This window comes from Fringilla coelebs (assembly GCF_963513975.1).
Source record: "Fringilla coelebs genome assembly, chromosome: 8".
Lineage (NCBI taxonomy): Eukaryota > Metazoa > Chordata > Aves > Passeriformes > Fringillidae > Fringilla > Fringilla coelebs.
This window is the reverse complement of record NC_140066.1, coordinates 34180775-34199601: the sequence shown is the minus strand read 5'-3', so window position 1 is coordinate 34199601 and position 18827 is coordinate 34180775. Positions and strand designations below refer to the sequence as shown.

The 18827-nt window shown below is 41.0% G+C and overlaps 2 protein-coding genes across 3 annotated transcripts; one reads left to right on the top strand and one right to left on the bottom strand.

The window, feature by feature from the left end:
* Window positions 1-82: 82 nt before the first annotated feature.
* BCCIP (BRCA2 and CDKN1A interacting protein) lies at window positions 83-8483 on the bottom strand. The gene is made up of 7 exons (XM_084210244.1): window positions 8202-8483; window positions 6146-6220; window positions 5573-5653; window positions 4764-4856; window positions 3891-4078; window positions 2585-2762; window positions 83-436 (listed from the first exon to the last, which is right to left on the bottom strand). Exons 1-7 carry the CDS (start codon window positions 8337-8339, stop codon window positions 266-268), a joined length of 924 nt encoding a protein of 307 aa, XP_084066370.1. The 5' UTR covers window positions 8340-8483; the 3' UTR covers window positions 83-265.
* A 54-nt stretch (window positions 8484-8537) lies between these two features.
* On the top strand, window positions 8538-18174 carry UROS (uroporphyrinogen III synthase). 2 transcript variants are annotated; one of them, XM_084210035.1, is made up of 10 exons: window positions 8538-8754; window positions 10059-10148; window positions 10890-10973; window positions 11324-11420; window positions 12590-12664; window positions 13128-13202; window positions 15638-15721; window positions 16018-16103; window positions 16665-16763; window positions 17422-18174. In XM_084210035.1, the coding sequence occupies exons 2-10, from the start codon at window positions 10086-10088 to the stop codon at window positions 17566-17568; spliced, it is 810 nt and encodes a 269-aa protein (XP_084066161.1). In that variant the 5' UTR covers window positions 8538-8754; window positions 10059-10085; the 3' UTR covers window positions 17569-18174. The 2 variants fall into 2 exon arrangements, with proteins under 2 accessions (XP_084066161.1, XP_084066162.1); XM_084210036.1 differs by lacking the exon at window positions 8538-8754 and adding an exon at window positions 8764-9160.
* Window positions 18175-18827: the final 653 nt, after the last annotated feature.

The following is an 18827-nucleotide window of genomic DNA, read 5'->3' as shown; positions in this document are numbered from 1 at the left end:
GCATGCATTATTTGGGAGCAAACCCACATGATTTAGCTTTGGTTAAAAACACATTGAACAGATATCCAGGTTTGTTTTTGACACTGGGTTTTTATTGACTGCTTCATGATGATATCAAAGTAAAATAAGATGGAGTATTTAAAAATATTCATTTGTGGATATTTTTAGTTGTACAAAACCGTTGACTCCAAAGCAGTTCTGCAAATAGTGTGAGGTCACAGTCCTGCATGGCTGCTCTGTAAAAACCTGGTGTTTGTAGGGGAGCTCAGAGGGAGAGATAATCTTTGAGTTTATCCATAATTCCATGGATTCCATCAGCTGGAACTACAATAACTGTCCTCAGAGGCTTCATGGGTACATCATCAAAGGACCATCTGCCACCCAGACAGGTGTCACTTTCCTCTTGCACAGAGTAGTTGAATTTCAGAAGGGCTTTCTAAACAACAGAAACAAAAGCATCCAAATTAAAATGTTTAATTAGCATGAAGATAATTCATCATCCAAACAAAGTGAAAATAATGAACCTATTATGCCCATGCTTATTAAGAAGTTTTTTCCCTCTTGAAGTGTCCACCAAAAAGAGCAACCAAAAAATCCACTATTTGAAGTTTTTTAAACAAACATTTTATTTTCACTGAATTTATATCTGTCATATTAAATTCTATAATGATTGCTACCATTATAGTTTGGGGTCAGAGAAACAACCTAGAAGGGAGGGGAAAAAATTTAAAAAAAAAAAAAAAAAATCAATGTTCTGAGGCTCTCCTGCTTTCAGGGCCTACTCTTGAAACTGTCCAGAGTCCTAAAAATTAACAAATCTGTAAGAATATGAGTAGAAATCAAATATTAAGGGGATGGGCACCAAATGAGTCCTGAGGAAAATTTCAGAAAGCTCTTGGAAAGGTTCCTAGTGGCTGGAGCCACTGGCAGATCTATTTATGCTTTTCCAAACAGGCAGGTGTCTAGAATGTGCATGATTTCTTTTCAGGGATATAAACTCCATACAGAAAGTCCCTTTTCATCAGCTTTGCTAGACAAAATCCTGATGGATCAGAAAAACAACCTAATGAATGTTTCCAGTTCTCACACAAGTCAGATGAAGAACTCTGAGCTGAGCCATCAAGCAGAAGAACTTACCTGATTCCTTCCCTTTTGAGGGAAAATTAAGATCCACTCTCCTTTTAGGTCTGCTTTCCACTAACAATATATCAAGGCTTTAAATCTCATTTTGGATGGATTACCACACTAACTGAGTGGCTTTGCTCAAGAACAATTTGAGCACCTTTAATCAATTCCAAGTCTGGGTATAATAGATTTTCTGGTTATAATTTAAGGAGCAGAATGAAGCCCAGGGCAGTGCCAAGTGCAGGAAAAGCCTTCTCTCAGTTTGATATGGCTCCAAAAGCCTCCCCACATTTAATGCTATTTTATGGCAATCTAATTAACATTATGTGTGATCAGGGAGGACAGACACTCAGCACTAATTTAACACATACACTATTAAGTACAGAGAGACATTTCATTTAATACCCTACATAAAGTTTAAAATTATTTTTTTTAACCACTGGAAAGACTGTTAAAAAGAAAAACATGCTCAGTTTGAGTCTATCCTTTTGAGAATTATTGGAGTTTACATGAAAGCACACAATTAGCCTTTAATAAATAACAAAGCTGAGATAAATAAATACAAAACGGGTCTTCTACAGCAGAACACCCATGGACACATGAGCTTCACAGGCTTCTTTCTCCCCAGCAGCTTTTCAGTAACATTTTACAGAGTTCAGCTTCAGCTGTTTCAGCTGCTGTGGCAGGAACGCAAAAACAAAACCCACCACTTGCTACCACACAGAGGCTACAACACAATTCCCTACAGCCACCAGTGAATTCCCCCACTTACATTTCTCTCTTTTCCAAAAAATAAAATTACAGCCCTATCACAGCCTGTCAGAATGATTACACACAGGAACCTTTGCCATTAACCACCCCATGCATGTGCAAGTCCTTTGCCCTGCAGGCACTGCCAGAAATGAAAAATAACAGCCTCTTGACAAAGTAATGATATTGTATAACAGTGGTTTTAAAGCTTTGGGAACAAAAAACAAAAAAAAAGAGACAAAAAGAAACCATGAAAAATTCTTTGCATTTCAAAGCACATCTTAAATTTAATTTCCTGCATTTTGCCCTCACCTGATCTGGCTTGGGACCAGCAGAATTGTGTGGCCAGGTTGCCTTAGGAAATGGGAAGTAATATTTTCATCTCAGTGTTTCACCACTTTTTATTAATATACTTGCCCTGAGTAGAATAGAGACAGAAAAGGGAAGCAAGAGCCATTTCTTAGGACCTCCATAAGTTTTTATTCTGAGCATCTTTTGCAAGTAACAGGTACCCAGGAGGAAACAGATAAATCAATACACACAAAGAGCTCGATTACTCCTCTCTCACCACTTCTCCAAAACACCCTCGATTTAATGAAAAAAAATTAGTGATCATCTTGATAAAAGCTTCCCTTGAATTTAAGGTGAAACATCTCTTGTTGATGATATGTAAAAAAAAGAAGTATTTTAAACTAAATAATCATGTTACCTCATGAAAGAATTCTTCCTCTGCATTTGCAAACATTAATTCCTCCTTTGGCTGATTCCTCCCTTCCTTCCTCTTAGAATTGCTCTTTGTGGCTTCTGTGAAGGTCTTGCTGATAAGGAGGTAATAGTGGCACTTTCCACAGGGTTTGTTTGTTCTCTGTGCCTCAGTCAGCTCCTTCCTAAAGAGGAATAAATGTTTACACTACTTCAATCCTAAACAAGCATATAACCAAACCTTAGAATGTAGTGCTATAGAAAGGATATTCAAATTGCAGCCTATTCTTTTATGACTACCTCAGAAAATCAATTTTGCAGATGCATTCCTGGTACTTAAACATACTATTTGTACTTTAAACTATAAAAATATGGATGTTTTTCCTCAGCTCACAGGATAACCCTTTTTGCCCTGTTCATAGAGATGTCTGTGCAATGATTTTAACTGCAACTCTCCTTAAAAATACATCACATTATCAGTTCCTTGAGGAACTGCAACTGAAGAGACAGAAAACACTCTTGCTCACCCTTGTGTTCAACATGTTGTCACTCCAAAACTTTAAGACAAAGAGGCTGAGATCTGAATTTGAGCTGTGACAAGTGCTGTATTTGTGGTGACCTCAATCTAACTTCTGACCTCAACTCACATGAGAGGAAAGAAGGCAAAAATAAAAGAAGAAAATCCTTTCTTATCCAACAAAACTTCCTTTTTCCCAGTTGTCAGCATGACACTAAAATAATGTAATGCTATGTTTCAGTGGATTAATTTATTTACATTCACCCAGCTTTTGATATAATCCATGAATTAGCAGAGATCAACCAGCACTTCACCTGCTTTTTCATTACCTGAAACTAATCAAAACACTGCATATTTACATGGGTCAAAACTAATACATCTTTTAATCCTTTCCCTCAGTCCAAATCTCCCATTCCTGAGCCAGACATTAACCGAGAAACACCAAAGCTGCTAAAAGAGTTCTCATTTTTAAATTTTCCTACATCAGTGTGAAAATAATTTGCAAATACAAGGATAAACTGCAATATACACACAGCTATTTCTGTAGAACAGCACATGTTCTCAAATTATATCCTCTATAGAATTTGAGAAAGTTCTGGACCTTTATAAAGATATAAAAAATATTTTTTAAATTAACTAAAAACCATAAATGAGATTTTTTTTTTTGTTCATGCTTTACTCATATCTATAGCATCAACTGTCTTAACACACTCTATATACATAAGAATTCTGAAAAATATGATGAAAAATACCATTCAGCATCATGCAAGGAAAAAAAAAAACAAAACAAACTTACTGGAGCTGCTGGTGCATGGGCAGAGCAATCTGTGGGGGGACATTGATGAACCTTTCACTCAGGATGAGCCCCACGGGCTTGGTGCTGTCGTTGAGGAGTTTACTGAGCTGTTCCACCACCTGCTGCTCACAGCTCTGCTCACAGCGACTCAGAAGCAGCTCTTTGATTTGCTCAGCACACTGGGTGCCCTGCAAGCAAAAGGTGCATTTCCTTTACCTGATACAACAACTGTTTACACAGGAAAGCCCTGAATGTCACCTTTGAGGGAACTTCCTACAGGCCTGGTGGCAATCTCCCTCAGCAGCCTCTAAAGCACTGCACAATTGCTTTGAAATGATCCTCCAGCCCTAAAGCTGAGGCCAAACAAAGATTGTGAAGCGATGGGAACAAGGAACTGCAACACCACAGCAAAACTCCAAACTGCAGAAGATCAAAGGGAAGAAATACAAGAGACTGACAGCTCATTTATGCTGGAATTTCTAGGCCCAGTTTTAGCTCTCTGTTCCGTTCTCTGCTTCACGTTTGACCCAGAAAGCTAAGCCGCTTCATGTTTTACCACCCCAAAAAGCTAAGCCACTTCATGTTTTACCACCCCAAAAAGCTAAGCCACTTCAAGTTTTACCACCCCAAAAAGCTAAGCCACTTCAAGTTTTACCACCCCAAAAAGCTAAGCCACTTCATGGTTTACCACCCCAAAAAGCTAAGCCACTTCAAGTTTTATGACCCCAAAAAGCTAAGCCACTTCATGTTTTATCACCCCAGTCCTGCAGAGTAGAATTCCTCATCCAGCTATCCAAACTTGTTACACAGGATGCAGTCTCATTTATTACTGATGCTAATATTTATAACCAGATGTTACTGAGGAACACCAACCTTCCTTTCTGTTAAATTCAAGCAGCTTATAAAACCAAATACTTCATCATCATCTTCTTCATCATCAGAACTGTCTTCCTGCACTTCTGCTTGCTGTTGAATGAAAGGAAAAGCAACAATTCATACTGACATTCTATTTCCAGTCTGTGGCAAAAGATGTTTTTCTTTCTAGGTGGTATCAGCAGATGAAAACCATTGAGGAAATCTGTACAAACACACACTGCAAATTCTGCTGCATCACTGAACACCTCAGTGTGCTCAGAGCCAGCTTTAAAGAGGGCCAGGTCATGCATCTTCTACAGCAGAGTCCTGAGAAAGGCACTAAAGGTTGATAGCTCACATTTAATAAGCAGCATCTCAGCTCAGGGAATGGCAATATCTTAAACAAAACCAATTTCCTTCAGTTTCTAACGCAGTAAACCTGGACTGTCTTGACAACCAGAGCAATAAAGCTTTGATAGGGAGGGGGACAAAGAGCTGTGTCTCTGTAGGAAAGTCACAAGCTCCTATTTCTTATGGAGATGGTAACAAACCTCTCCATTGCATTTTCAGCATTACTACACTGAAATTCAGGGAGAGAAAAGCCTTCCATATGTAAAAAGAAATCAGCAATAACAACACATCAAATTCATTCTTTGCTTGAAAGGAGGCATGGAAAATTTCAGTTCCCATAGAAAAATTATTCTTAAAGCAGAAAAAACAAGAAAGCACACAAATAACAGACAGGATCCCCTTCTGAAATACAGAAATAATGTCATTTTAACAAAGAAAGCATTATACTTCAATTACAAATATAATATCTGTCTTACCTTGATAATACTCCCAATATGGTTCTGTTGTATTAATATATCAGTTAATTCAGCAGTGTTAACAGGAGCTTTTAGAAACAACTGGAAGACAAGAAACAAGTATTAAGTTTCAGGCACTGAGGGTATCTCCTGCACCACTTAACAGAAAATAAAGTGAGATTTTTATTTATCTTCCTTCATTATAATACTACAAAAACTAACAATCAGCTGCTGGAGGTGCTTGCTCCTGCACCTTCCACATGCTGATATTTCCACCCTGGTACCCTCTGCAGTTTGGTATGATCTGAAAGCTGTGGCTATTCCATCCCTGGAAGTGTCCAAGGGCAGGCTGGATGGAGCTTGGAGCAATCTGGGATAGTGGAAGGTGTCCCTGGCCATGGCAGGGGGTGGCACTGGATGGGCTTTAAGGTCCCTTCCCTCCCAAACTATTACACGATTATCTAATAAAAGGAAGCAAAGGAATATATAAAAGCTGTAAATCAATACAGAGAATGTGAACTGATGCCTTTGCACAACTCCTTAGATATTATTTATCAATGTAATATCAACCAGGCTGACAAGTAGCCACAGTACCTGCTGTAGTAACTTCTTTATCCCATTATAGTCATTGTCTGATATGGAATGTGCTTCAAATTCAACATTCACTTCCTGTGGAGTAAAACAGAGAATATCACACACACTTGGCATAAGTTATATCAGAACTAAGCTAAACTGTAAGAAACTTGAAGACAATAATGGCAAACAGCAGAAACAGAACTTATTTCCACCTTGCAGTAGTCTCAGCCATTGTTATCATTTCTCCTGTGACCTTTAGGGAACATATGTGAAAGCAACTTTTTTAAACTGACCCACCAATTGTGTCATGAACAAACCTTTAATGCTCTGCTCCTGCCATCAGGTTCAAACAATTACAGCTGTTGTAGCCACAGATTCTTCCTGGAGAGAGGCTTGACCCAGGCAGTTAAATCCTGGCAACTTTGGCACTGGGGTCTAACACCTTAGCCAAAGGTGCAGGTTGCTGCATACATTTAAATAATGACATCCAAACCCACATTTCTGCTACTTCCCCAAATCCTGCTGCCATCATTAATCCCACTGTGGAACTCTGCAGATGATGAGACCCAGGCACTGCAGCAGCCACAGTGGGAACTGCTGCTTCTCCTTCCAGAACAAATGCTGTGTGTCTACCAACATTTTTACTGGTAATCAAAATTAAAAGTCACACCTGCCAAGGTTACTCTGCCCACCTATTCCACAGTTCAATATCGTTCAACGTTTAATTGCCAGTATCAACTACACCTTCTGAGTAACCTCAACAACTCAGCCTCACTTTTGCCACCATTCAGACTCAGAACTTTCTCCAGTCTCACACAGAGGTCATGGCCTTTGCTGTCCACTGGAAGAACAGTGTTAAAGACCTGTTTGCAATGTAGGAAACAGGCACACAATCCCTTGGGAGGCAGTAAAATTCAGGAGACACTGGCACAGGCTGCCCTGGATCCCTGGAAGTGTCCGAGGCCAGGCTGAACAGGGCTTGGAAAACCCTGGGATAGTGCAAGGTGTCCTTGCCATGGCAGGGGGTGAACTGGATGGGTTTTGATGCCCTTTCCAAACCAAACTATTCTGAGATTCTAAAATAAAGGAAGCAAATTTATTTTTACCATAATAAAACATAGCAGAAAATAATAAAAGAGCTAATCCTCTGTGCTGACAGCAGCATTTCCAAGCAGCCGTCTCCAGCCCCACACCTGAGTGGATACACCAAGGGCCGGTACAGCTGAGACCTGGGAAACCCCAACACTTGAAAAACAGCTAAAAAATTAAAAACTTTCGACAAAAACGCAGCGAACGCACTTTGGACTGCCAGCCCACAGGGACGCGTTCCCTGCGCTCCCACAGGACACACACCCAGCGCCGCTGGGCCTGGCCGGGGCACGGGCCCTTCCCCAATACAGTATTTTCAGGGAACCCTCGATGAGGGGACAGAAATGATGCATCTGACTCCATCTCATCAGAAGGCTAATTAATTACTTTATTACACTATATTATTCTACACTATATTACATTACATCTGAACTGAATCTGCCAAGCACTCAACTCTGCACACACCTGCTCTGAATCTCATGACCGTCAGCCCACAGTCCCCACACACACACACACGCTTGGCCCCGACAGGCCAAGGAAACAAAACACCATCACTCTGGGTAAACAATCTCCATATTGCATTCTACTTCGGCACACCACAGGCACAGCAAATGGTAAGAATTGTTTTTCCTCTCTCTGATGTTCAGAGAGTGTGAAACTCAGGAATATTCTCGGGAAGAATTGTGCCTTGCTTTTCGCTGTGAAGAGAAATGGGGCGACACCCGAACATTCCCCTGACACGCTTCCCAAGCCCTTCCTGAACATCCCTGATAACAATCCCTTCCCAATTCCTTCCAGAACATCCCCTGACCACAATCCCTTCCCAATTCCTTCCCAAACATCCCCTGAACACAATCCCTTCCCAACTCCTTCCCGAACATCCCCTGATAACAAAACATTCCCCATTCCTTCCCGAACATCCCCTGACCACAATCCCTTCCCGAGCAGCCCCGTGCCGGAGCCGTGCGGGGTCCGTCCCGCTCACCTCCGCGATGGGCTCGTCCGAGTCCGAGCACCCCGAGCTCTCGGAGCCGCTGTCGGAGCCCTCGGAGCTGCCGGAGCCGCTGTGGGAGCCCGGCTCCCCGGCGGGGCCCCGCGCCCGGCGCTTGGCCGGCGTGGCCATGGCACGGCTCGGCGGAAGGGCGGTGTGGCCGCGGGATGTCGCCGAACGTCGCCGAATGTCGCGACAGGAGCGGCAGGCAGCGCCCGCAGAGCGCGTTGGGGCCCGGGCAGCCGTGGAGGCTGAAGGAGGAGGCGCGTCCCGGTCCCCGCGAACCCGGATTTCCTCTCGGTGTGTGGTGTCACTTCCTTGCGGAGGGAATTCCCTCCCGGAATGGCTGTCCGGGGTTAAATCGGGCTGCCCGGGGCGGTTTGGAGCCCCGTCCCTGCGGGCAGGGCTGGAGCCGGCGCTCGGGGCCGGGGACGCGGTGGGGATCGGGCACGGCCCGGGCTCGGTGACCCTGGAGGCTTCCCCAGCCTCAGGGATCCTTTAAAAGGAACAGAGTGTCCGAGCATCTCCGACATTAGCAAAAATTACTGTAAGTAAAAACCAGCGTTAGTAAAAATTGCCAGTTAAAGCAGGAATCGGGCTGCTCGCTCTAAAAATCGTGTCCCGGCTTCCCCCGAAGCAAATTCCCTGGATAATTCCAGACGAACCGCAGAGGAGGGTGACAGGGAGAGCGCCGTAAGCACAACGTGATGCTGGTCTGCATAAAAAATGCCAACGCGTTCAGATGTCCTGAGCACCGAACAAACGCTCATTAATGATCAAGCCTCGGCTGTGTGGAACGCGTTCCATTTAACACTTCGTGTCTAATTAATGGAGAAGTGAGCTGTTAATGAGGCCATGGAAAGAGGAGCATTGGGCACTCGCTGTTGCCAGCCAGAAGAAATGCAAGGCACAGAGCCTTGGGATGTAATTCCAGCTTTATAAATGTGCTTCAAGTAGGCTCTAAATTTTCATGTTCCCTTTAAAGCGTCAAACACATCTGTGGGGTTTTTTATTTTGGTTTGGTTTGGGGTTTTTTGTTTGGTTGGTTGGTTTTGGTTTTCTGTTTATTTTTTAAAGCTGTGTTTGCTCCGGGAGCAATTAGGTCATTGCCAACATTTGAATACTGATATCCAGGGAAAGAATTTAGAGGAGGATGAATTTTCCTCTGTGTGTGATCTGTCAGGAAAATACCACACTGGTAACTGGGGTAAATATGCACTTAGAGAGCAGATTTCTGTTTGTATTATTTGTGTTTTTGCTTGTGTTTTGTAACTTTGAGTTTCACACCAAAGCCTGTAAGGAACTGAGAAGTCTCATCTTCCATTTTTATGGCAGAATAGATGTTTTCAGTCCTGCCTTGTTTCCTAGACTATCAGAGAAGGCATATGAATATTATCTGTATTAATATAGATGTATAAATGTGTGCATATAGACACACATATTAAATAAAATCAATCTTTGCATACTCATTTGGATGAGCAGAGGGTGAAATCTAGCATGGAAATTAACAGAATAAATAATATTTTTGTAGATAGGAGCTGATTCAATTGCAGCACGTGGTGGCATTGTAGGGTTTGTTACTGCTTTTACAAAATATTCTTTAAAATGTGTTCCCCTTGATGAGTTTCACTAGAGCCTCTCCTTTCAGCAGTGTTATCTAAGGCCAGCATATTATTTTCTGCCCTTATCAGGGTGGGTGCTCCTGCCTGGAGAATGCACAATAACTGCTTACTCATTGTGTAAGAGCAGTAACAACTGCTAGCAACCCAGTGCTTGGAGCTGCTAAAGTCACTGTTTGAGTCAAAAACTCCTCTAGATCTAATTTAGATAAATTCCATTCTTGTATTTCAGGGTTCTGCTGTGCTTCCTTGGTGAACAATGAAGGTTCTACTGCTGAAGGATCCCAAAGACAAAGATTCAGGACCAGATCCTTATATTAAAGTGAGTAAACATTGAGAAAACTAAAAAAAAGTGTCAATTCTTTATTAAATATGAATGCAACTGTTTCAAGGGGCTTAATAAAAATTAGGAGTGGATGTCTGAAATTATGCTGAGAGAAAAAGGATCTTGGAAAATAGCCCTTACTGCAAAAAATTTTATTAATTATGGGACATTTGTACTGAATTCATTTGAAAGCTCTCAGCAAAGTACTGATATTAAACCAGCTTCATTTGAATTAATTAGTGTTGATTATGTTTATTTGGACAGAGTAGGGATTACAGAAATCCTTTGTATTTTTACTGGGGATGGGATGTGAAATAGAGGTTACCTGTTGCTGGGGTCCCTTCTGCTCCTGTCCTTGGTCATGTGAGTCAATCTCACTGATAAAAGGGAGAATTTCTGATAAAGGAGGATTATTTCTTCAGAAGAAACCTACTGACAGAATTACAGAGATGCACAGGGATATTTGCAGGACTGGGGGGGCACTTGGGGACTTCAGAGTTTTGTGCTGGTGTCTCCTGTACCTCAGAAGGTCACAGTCCCACAGCTGTTTGTTTAATTAAATCTTGTAATAGTCAATAATTAACAAATTCAAACTAGATTTACCGGGGAGAGGAAATAAAATGTCTTTTTATTTTGCTTTAGCAAAGATAAATGCTTGTGCTGACTTAGTCAGCTCTTTGAAAAAGCAAAAATGCTGTTTGGAATTTATTTCAAGGGCTGCAAACCTTTTCTTGATAGGAATTAGGATCATACAGCTTGGAAGCAACGTTGATCCCAGTTTTGTCATTTGAATTCACCTCTCTTGACAGCTTATTTGAGAAGGTAAGTTTGAAATTCTTTCAGTTTGTCTTATTTCCAACAGAATTTTGTTGCCAAGATCCCATTTAATCATTCTCTGTGTACCACCTCTTTTTGTGTTGCCACAAACCAGCTTTGTACAGTAAAATTTCATGTACAGCATCAAGGACCTTGCCCTTGCTTGTTAAAGAATTAAATTGGCCAGACAGAATTCACATTTAAATTGTAAATTGTCACAATTGTTGGGGCATTTCAGGCAATTATTGAAGCTGTTCTGTTTGCCACAAGGTTGTAAATAAATGGTCAACTGATTTTTTAAATTAAATTATAATTAATATTTTTTTTTACTTCTTAAATTTACTGTTTCTAAATAGCTTTCCCATCCAGAGTGCTATGGAGGCCTAGTTTTTAGCAGCCCAAGAGCATTGGAAGCCATCAAGATATGTTTAAAAGAGAAGAGTAAAAAAGAGGGTAAGTACATATTGATATTCCTTGGTCTTTTTCTTCAGCATCTTGTGAAATTTGGAATTTAAAGAATTTTATTTCACCCACCAGTATATGTCTGGAGCATGATTTTTTAAAAAAACCTGATTTTCTTAGTTCTTTTAGCATCACAAAGGGTTCATGTTACACTGAGCTTTTAAGGGTTGTGTTTTCCACACTGAAGAATGAAGGAAAGGAGCTTTTGGTGCAAATTACTAATTAGTGAGAGCTTTGCCAGCTCTGCTGCTCTCTTGCAGAAGGAATATTTTGCTGCAGTGCCTGGTTTGCTGCTGACTGCTTTCCTCCCTTAAAGAGAAGATCATCTCATAAAAACTGGCCCTCACTGCTGTGCCTGTATAATTCCTATAAAATGCTGCAGAAAAAGGCAGTTCTCTGTCTTGAATATGAAATTTCTCTAGTGAATTAATTATTAACTAAAAAATGGTGAAGTGCTGAGGCATCAAAGCCAAGAGATGAGGAGTGAGGAAGAATCCTGCTAAATACAAATAGCTGGCACAGTGAAATGCCAAATCCTTGTAAACTCTTCCAAATTCTTATCTTGGGTGATTCTGGCATGGAGTTTCTACTTTACCTGCTCCATTTTTAGGCTGTGGACAAATCAATGTCCTGTGAGTAAGGTTACACCCTTGAGTAAGCAGTAAATGCACTGCTTGTTGTAGCATTTCCAGCAGCAGAGGACAATATATTAAGATTTTAGGTCACAAGTAATCTCTAAATTCCATCCCTAACCTTGATTAGGACTTTTGGAAAATAAATACTTTCATAATAAAAATAAGTGTGTAGCTCCTATTTGTGTTCCTCTCAAAGGCAATAAATCCTTGTGGTTTTACATCTGGTTTTTATTTTTACTGTTGTAGTTTGTTTTTTTCTTTTTTCACCCCCAGTAGTCCCAGAAAAGACTCAGTGTCCTGTGCTGCTCTGGTTAAAACAAGACAGTAAAGAACTTGGTGTATCTATTTTTGATCTTTTAGGATTTGTACATCCAGATTTGCTGAATGTGTAGTGGAATTTTAGTTATTATTATAATTTTGCTGTATTTGTGGATTAAACAGAAGTCCAAATAGTTGTTTATCATTCACATCCTGTTGCCATGTGCTTAAATTTCATTTAATTTAGTATAATTTAATGTTTTTCAGCCTGGTCAAAATCTCTTAAACAAATGTGGAATATCAAACCAACATATGTGGTAGGAAAAGCTACAGCTTCTTTAGGTAAGCTGGGGTTTAAAAAAAAGAAAAATTGGCTAAATCTGGCTTGTAAGTACAAGTTTTGGAGGAGGAGCTGCTGTTCAGGGGTGTTGAGAAAGAAATTTAAGTTTTAAAGTTCATTTGGAAGAGAGGTAATTATGTAAACTTTAGAATTATATCCATGCTCCAGCCAAGGATATCCATGGATCTAATCCAGCCTCTGGATTTCTGCTATTTTTGTTGGAATGTGATGGTCACTGCTTGAAAAAATGGGTCTAAACAGGAAAAAAGCCCCTTTGTTCTAATTTGAATGTGGTTTTGTCATTGCTTTTGGAAGTGAAATTGCATGAGAGGGATTCTAACCTGGTTGAGATTGTGCACAAATGATTTATGTGCCTCCCTTTCCATCCCAGGCTTCTGTGGCAGGAAATCTGAATTGTTCTCATTGTTTTCCATGGTTTTTTTTCTTTGCTGCTTTTGGTTCTAGTGGAAGAAATTGGTCTCGTTCCACAAGGAGAAAAGTCTGGAAATGCTGAGAAATTAGCTGAATATATTTGTTCAAGTAAGTGGCTAAAATGTTGGAATTAAATTAAAGTCCCTTCCATCATTTCAGAATTTCCTTAAGGTAAAATCAAGTGCACAGTGATGCAAAAATACATCAAAATACATCTACAAGATACTAATTTGCATGTAATCTTAGACCCTCTAGTTAATTAATAAGTACTATATGAGCCAGCAGGAAAAGTTTATTTTTACTGGGAGATCAGAGCTGTAATGATTGGAAATTGCTGCTAAATCAGAAGATGTAAATGCTGGTGACTTTTCCCAAAATGACCCTGTGGTTTCAGAGATCTGGTTTTCAGCACCAAAACTGAGTGGTTTTGAAGAAATTAAAGTGATGCTTTAAGTTTTGTTTAACCATTTTGTTATGGTTAAATCTCTAACTCCTCTCAACCTGTTATCAGATTATTGAGGAATTTTAAAAGTCTATTTGCTGACTTCTTCTGTTTTTGCTCTAAGTTGTTAAAATCTCCAGTAGCAATAAGAAAGATTTTTAGACTTAGGAGTTGTTTATTTTTTCAGTGCATGGCTCAGTAGAAGCAGTGAAAAAAAGTTTTGTACAGATGTGAGAGAGCTGCTGAGCAAAATCTGCCCAGCAGAGATTTATAGGGAAAAGAAAAATGGGATGGGAGCTGGAAAAGATTGTTTTTGCTGGGCACAGTGCTCTCTAATTCACTGGCAAATAAAACACTTCAGCTCCAGGGAATATTTAATGATTAAAATGAGAGTTTCCAACACAAGATCAAATAATAAATTCTGAAAATTAAAAATACAACACAAATATTTCATGAGTGAAGAATAACCCATCTCCCCTCTTCTAATAGCAAATGTATTAAAGCAAAAGAAAGGTTTCAGCTGATTTTTAGTGCTGGAAAATCTACATCTGGCAATGAATTAATATTTGCTAGGGATTTTTTCGAGCAGAAAGACAAGAGAAATACCTGTTTATTGTATTGTATGAAGGTAAAAAAAATTACCCAAGCAGAGAATTTCAGTCACTGGAGCCTGTTTGTTGTTGAGACATAGAAATATCCTCCAGGACTTATTGGGCTGTGCATATTTAAATGCTCTCAGCTGATCAAGTGCTTTATAACAACCTTGGAAGTACAGATTAAATTATCTCATATTCCCTATTATGTATAAATTCTTTTTTTTTGTGCATGAAGAAGTAAACAAAAAGAATAGCTGTGATTTTCTTGTAACATGAGAGGTTATTGCCAGAATAAAAATAAAAGCTGAAATAATGAGATTTTTTTGTCACCACCTTTTGTGCTTTGGTACCAATTCAGTTTAAGGGATGGGAAACAAAGGAATTTACTCCAAGGCAGTCTGGCTTTACTCTTCTCAAGGCAAATATTTTGCCACAGGAACAGGAGATCCCAGTCCTTGTTGTGTTGTTCAGGCCTACCAAGGAATTTTTCTGTGCCAAAAGAATTGCTGTTTGCTTACAGGTATCACACTGACATTTCAAATAACTGCCATGACTTGCAGGAGAATTGATGCTGGAACATTCCAATTTCATTTAATTTTAAAATCTTTTTTACATTCTGAGCCAAGTTCATTCTTCCTCTAATTTTTAATTTTAATTTAAGACTATCTGGTTTCTAATAAAACCCCAGTGTGCAGTCAGAACACTCAGGTGTGTCTGGGTTGACTCCTACAGGGGTCTTTCCATTTGATTTTCATCCTTTTTTTTATCCCTGAAGAATGTCTGTGTGCATAAACCAACAATCTTCTTCCAGCACTTAAAAACATTTATTCTCTAGTAATTGTCTCTTAAAAATGTATTAACAAATCTGAATTAGTAATAAAATAATGTCATATCTTTAGAAAGCTGAATGCAAAGCTCTATCAATCTGTGCAGAATTTAATCTTGAAATTTTCTTTGTGTGTCTTATTTATAGAAAAGGCAGAAGCTGTGCAAAGCAAGTCTGCTGTTAAATTCCTAATTTGAGAAAAGCAAGTGAGGATATCCACTCCCACCCCAGCAGTGCAACCAGAATCCTTTTTCCTTGGGGAATTAAGAAAATGGAATTGCAGATAGACCAAAACTTTCCAGCACAGGATTGTCCTTTTCTTTGTCTGCCTGAATATTCCTTTATAGAGAGCTCTGTCATTTATTGAGTGGGACAGATTTTAAATATCAAATTGAGGCAGGTTGTGCTGAGGAGGAGATAAAGTGCATTTCTATTCCCCTTGCCCTTGTACAAAGGAAGTTATCTTTTTAGCCAATATTCATATTCTAGTTATGGAACACTTTTAATGTTCTTGCTAAGTAGCTTGTCCAGAATTGGGGCTGCAGATGTTTTCACTTACCTCAGAGCTGTGTCTGTGGTGAGGCATTTGAGAAATCAGCATTTGATACCTTTAAAATGTATTAAATCACATTTTATTAAAGGCCTGAGTTAATTAAAGTTCTTGTTTGTGTGTTTACAGGAGAGAAACCCAATTCCTCAGCTCTCCTGTTTCCTTGTGGAGCCCTGAAAAGAGAAGTACTTCCTACAGTGCTTAGAGAAAAAGGTTGAACTTCCCCTGGAGACCCATTTTAATTAGTCAGTGATGAGAAAAGTTGTATCTAAAGCTTGTGAACCAAATTGGAAAAAGTAAAAGTGGAACTTGCTGAGGAGAGGACAGGAATAAACACTGGGAGCTTGGATGGCTGCCCACAGCTCTGAGACCTGCAAATCCTTCACAGAACTTTTATGTGTGTTTTTAGCCTAAAATAGTTACACTTCAGTGCAGTTAAGATGTTGTGAGTGCTGAACTGAAATAATAGAAATGAATGAATTAATAATGACTGCATGTCCTGATTGCAGGCATACCCCTGGAAAGCCTCACTGTTTATCAAACAGCCCCACACCCTGAGCTGCAGCAATCTTTGAGCAGTTACTTCTCCCAACAGGTACTGGACTCTGATGTAGTTTGGGATTTTCTGAGGCAGGTGACAGTTCCTCCCAGAATATCCCTTTTTTTGAAGAATTGTAACTGAAATATCACTGGCCATCTTTGCTGTGTGTCACAGAATCCAGGAGTAATCTGCCCCACGTAGTGTGTGTAAAAGTAATCATTGCTTTTCATTTTTCAAGATTGGCCTTCTGGTTTTTCCATGTTAGGAGCCTCCATCATAGAATTACAGAATCATGGAATGGTTTGGCTGGGAAGGGAATTTAAAGCTCATCCAGTGCCACCCCTGCCATGGCAGGGACACCTCCCACTGTCCCAGGTTGCTCCAAGCCCTGTCCAGCCTGGCCTTGGGCGCCTCCAGGGGCAGCCACAGCTGCTCTGGGCACCCTGTGCCAGGGCTCAGCACCTTCCCAGGGAACAATTCCTTCCCAAAATCCCCTCTAACCCTGCCCTCTGGCAGCAGGAAGCCATTCCCTGTGTGCTGTCCCCATGTGCCAAGGCACTGGCACACTGCTGGAGGAGGGGGTGAGCTGTGCCAACCTCTGCTTCTTTCACCCAGGGGATTCCTGCCAGCGTTGTGTTCTTCAGCCCATCTGGTGTCAAATTCTGCCTCCAGCACATCCAGAAGCTTTCAGGGGATTTGATCAACCAAGTCAAGGTATCTTCTCATACAAATGGTGGAATATGAGAGGCAGTAAATTTGGGGAGGGCAAATGAGATAGAAAGGCTGTTACAACCACTGCAAACCTTGATTTCATCTTTGGTTTATTTCTCTGAGGAAAAACCCAGTCTATAGCAAATATAAGTGTTATTATATAGAATTACAGAATCCCAGAATGGGTTGGGTTGGAAGGGACCTTAAAACCCATCTTGTTCCATCCCCTTGCCATGGGCAGGGCCACCTTCCACTACACCAGGTTGCTCCAACCCCATCCAACCTGGCCTTGGGTGGATTTTAAAAAAATAAATTGTTTTCACCTGGAATGTTTTCCCCAACTAATTCCCCCATCTCCACTGGGATAGATTTAATTTTCCCTTAGTGATGCCATGGTGTGAAGAGTTGTTGCTTGCACTAGGCTGCAGCTGATTAAAATTCCTCTCACTTTCCCCTGTTCTGTGGGACTCGGAGCTTTCAGTGTTTGTAATGGCGAGATAAATGCTCATTTTCCCTGAGTCACTGCTAAGTAGCTCCATTGATGGGTGGCTTTTAATGCTGCAAATCTTCAGCCTGAGCTGGGAGAGCTGATGGCTGGGAGGCCCCAGAGCTGAGTGCTGGTGCCGTGCTGAGCACTGGCAGTGCGGTGCTGTCCCTGCAGGTGGCTGCCATCGGCCCCAGCACAGCGGAGGCGCTGCGAGGGGCCGGCATCGCCGTGAGCTGCACTGCGGGGAGCCCGACGCCCCAGGACCTGGCTGCTGCCATCCACACGGCCCTGCACCCCCACACCTGCTGCGGGCCCCCCTGAGAGCCCAGCCTGCCCAGCCAGGTCAGGGCGGTGCTCCAGGAGGGCTTTTCCAATTTGCACACCTGCTGTCCTGCAGGAACGTGATTTTGGGATTGTGAAGCACTGTCCTGGTTAGGGATGGGTGTGAGAAAGTTGCACTTAAGTATCTTAAGAAATCTGGGATCTGTCCAGCATCCTTAAAGCATCCAGCTCTTCCCTTCCTCCCATGTGCACTGTGAATATTTTATCCTTGAAAAGCAGCTGTGAACACTGGGACGCTGCAATCAGCCCCACACCTCACCTCAGGTATCCCTGGCACACAGCTCAGGTTGGATTTCTCTGTATAATCAGTTTTGCTGGCACATCTTCTTTTGTAGGAAAAACCAGTGGAGTATTTTCTTTTGTGAACTTGTTTGCTCGTTGTTCTGCTTTTCAAATATTTGTATTAAAATGTTAATTGTAAATTCTTAGTGGAACAGGAGAATTCCTGCAGTGAAGTTGCTTTGTGTGGGGCTGTTGTCAGTTCAGGTCAGCTCTTGCCCCTTGTTATCCTGACAGGGTCTTCAAAATCAGCTTTTGGTTTCTGTTCCTGTAATGAAGGATTTATTAACAGGGAAATAAACTGGCTTATCAGAGCTAATAATGGTGTTAGAGTTGTCTGTTCTGGATGTGGTTTATGCTTTAATTGTTTATCTCTGGAAGGGGAAAAATAATCCTATTTAGCACTAATGCTCCCTCCAGCTAATGCCAGGGGCTTCACAGGAGATTTGAATCATAATATATTAATTTATAATCCTCCTGAAAGTCATTTGTGTTGTTAGCACAGTGCTGAGGTTCCTGGAATAACAGAGGAAGCCTCGTTTGCTGCATGGTTCAGGTGAAGTCTGAGGATGGGACCTGAATTCCCACCCACGTGAGAGACTCCACACCTGGAACAAGAGGGAAGCCAAGTTCTGTTCCTGTAAACTGAGTAATTCCAGAGTGTGGGGTCATCAGTCACGCTGGGCACAGCAGGACGAGTGTTTGCTTATGAAACACTTCCCTTTCTCAGGATGATAGGGAATCTCAGGAGAAGATTCTGGAAGATCACAGAATCCCAGGCTGGTTTGGGTTGGAAGGGACCTTAAAAAGCTCATCTAATTCCATATGAATGCATGTAAAACCCATTTCTACCTTTCTGAAAAGTTGTTTACACTGTTACCATGCAATAAGGAATCACATTTACTTGAAGAACATCAGATGTTATATTCTGGATAATTTGATCTTCAAATAATATATAT

Excerpts from the sequence above, each read along its gene's own strand:
- BCCIP (XM_084210244.1), bottom strand. The coding sequence starts at position 8,339 with ATGGCCACGCCGGCCAAGCGCCGGGCGCGGGGCCCCGCCGGGGAGCCG. Across the intron at positions 5,654-6,145 it reads TAAAGAAGTTACTACAGCAG|TTGTTTCTAAAAGCTCCTGT; the intron begins GTACTGTGGCTA and ends CTTGTCTTCCAG. Across the intron at positions 4,079-4,763 it reads TGAATTTAACAGAAAGGAAG|GGCACCCAGTGTGCTGAGCA; the intron begins GTTGGTGTTCCT and ends TTTTGCTTGCAG.
- UROS (XM_084210035.1), top strand. The coding sequence starts at position 10,086 with ATGAAGGTTCTACTGCTGAAGGATCCCAAAGACAAAGATTCAGGACCA. Across the intron at positions 10,974-11,323 it reads TTGACAGCTTATTTGAGAAG|CTTTCCCATCCAGAGTGCTA; the intron begins GTAAGTTTGAAA and ends GTTTCTAAATAG. Across the intron at positions 13,203-15,637 it reads AGCTGAATATATTTGTTCAA|GAGAGAAACCCAATTCCTCA; the intron begins GTAAGTGGCTAA and ends GTGTGTTTACAG.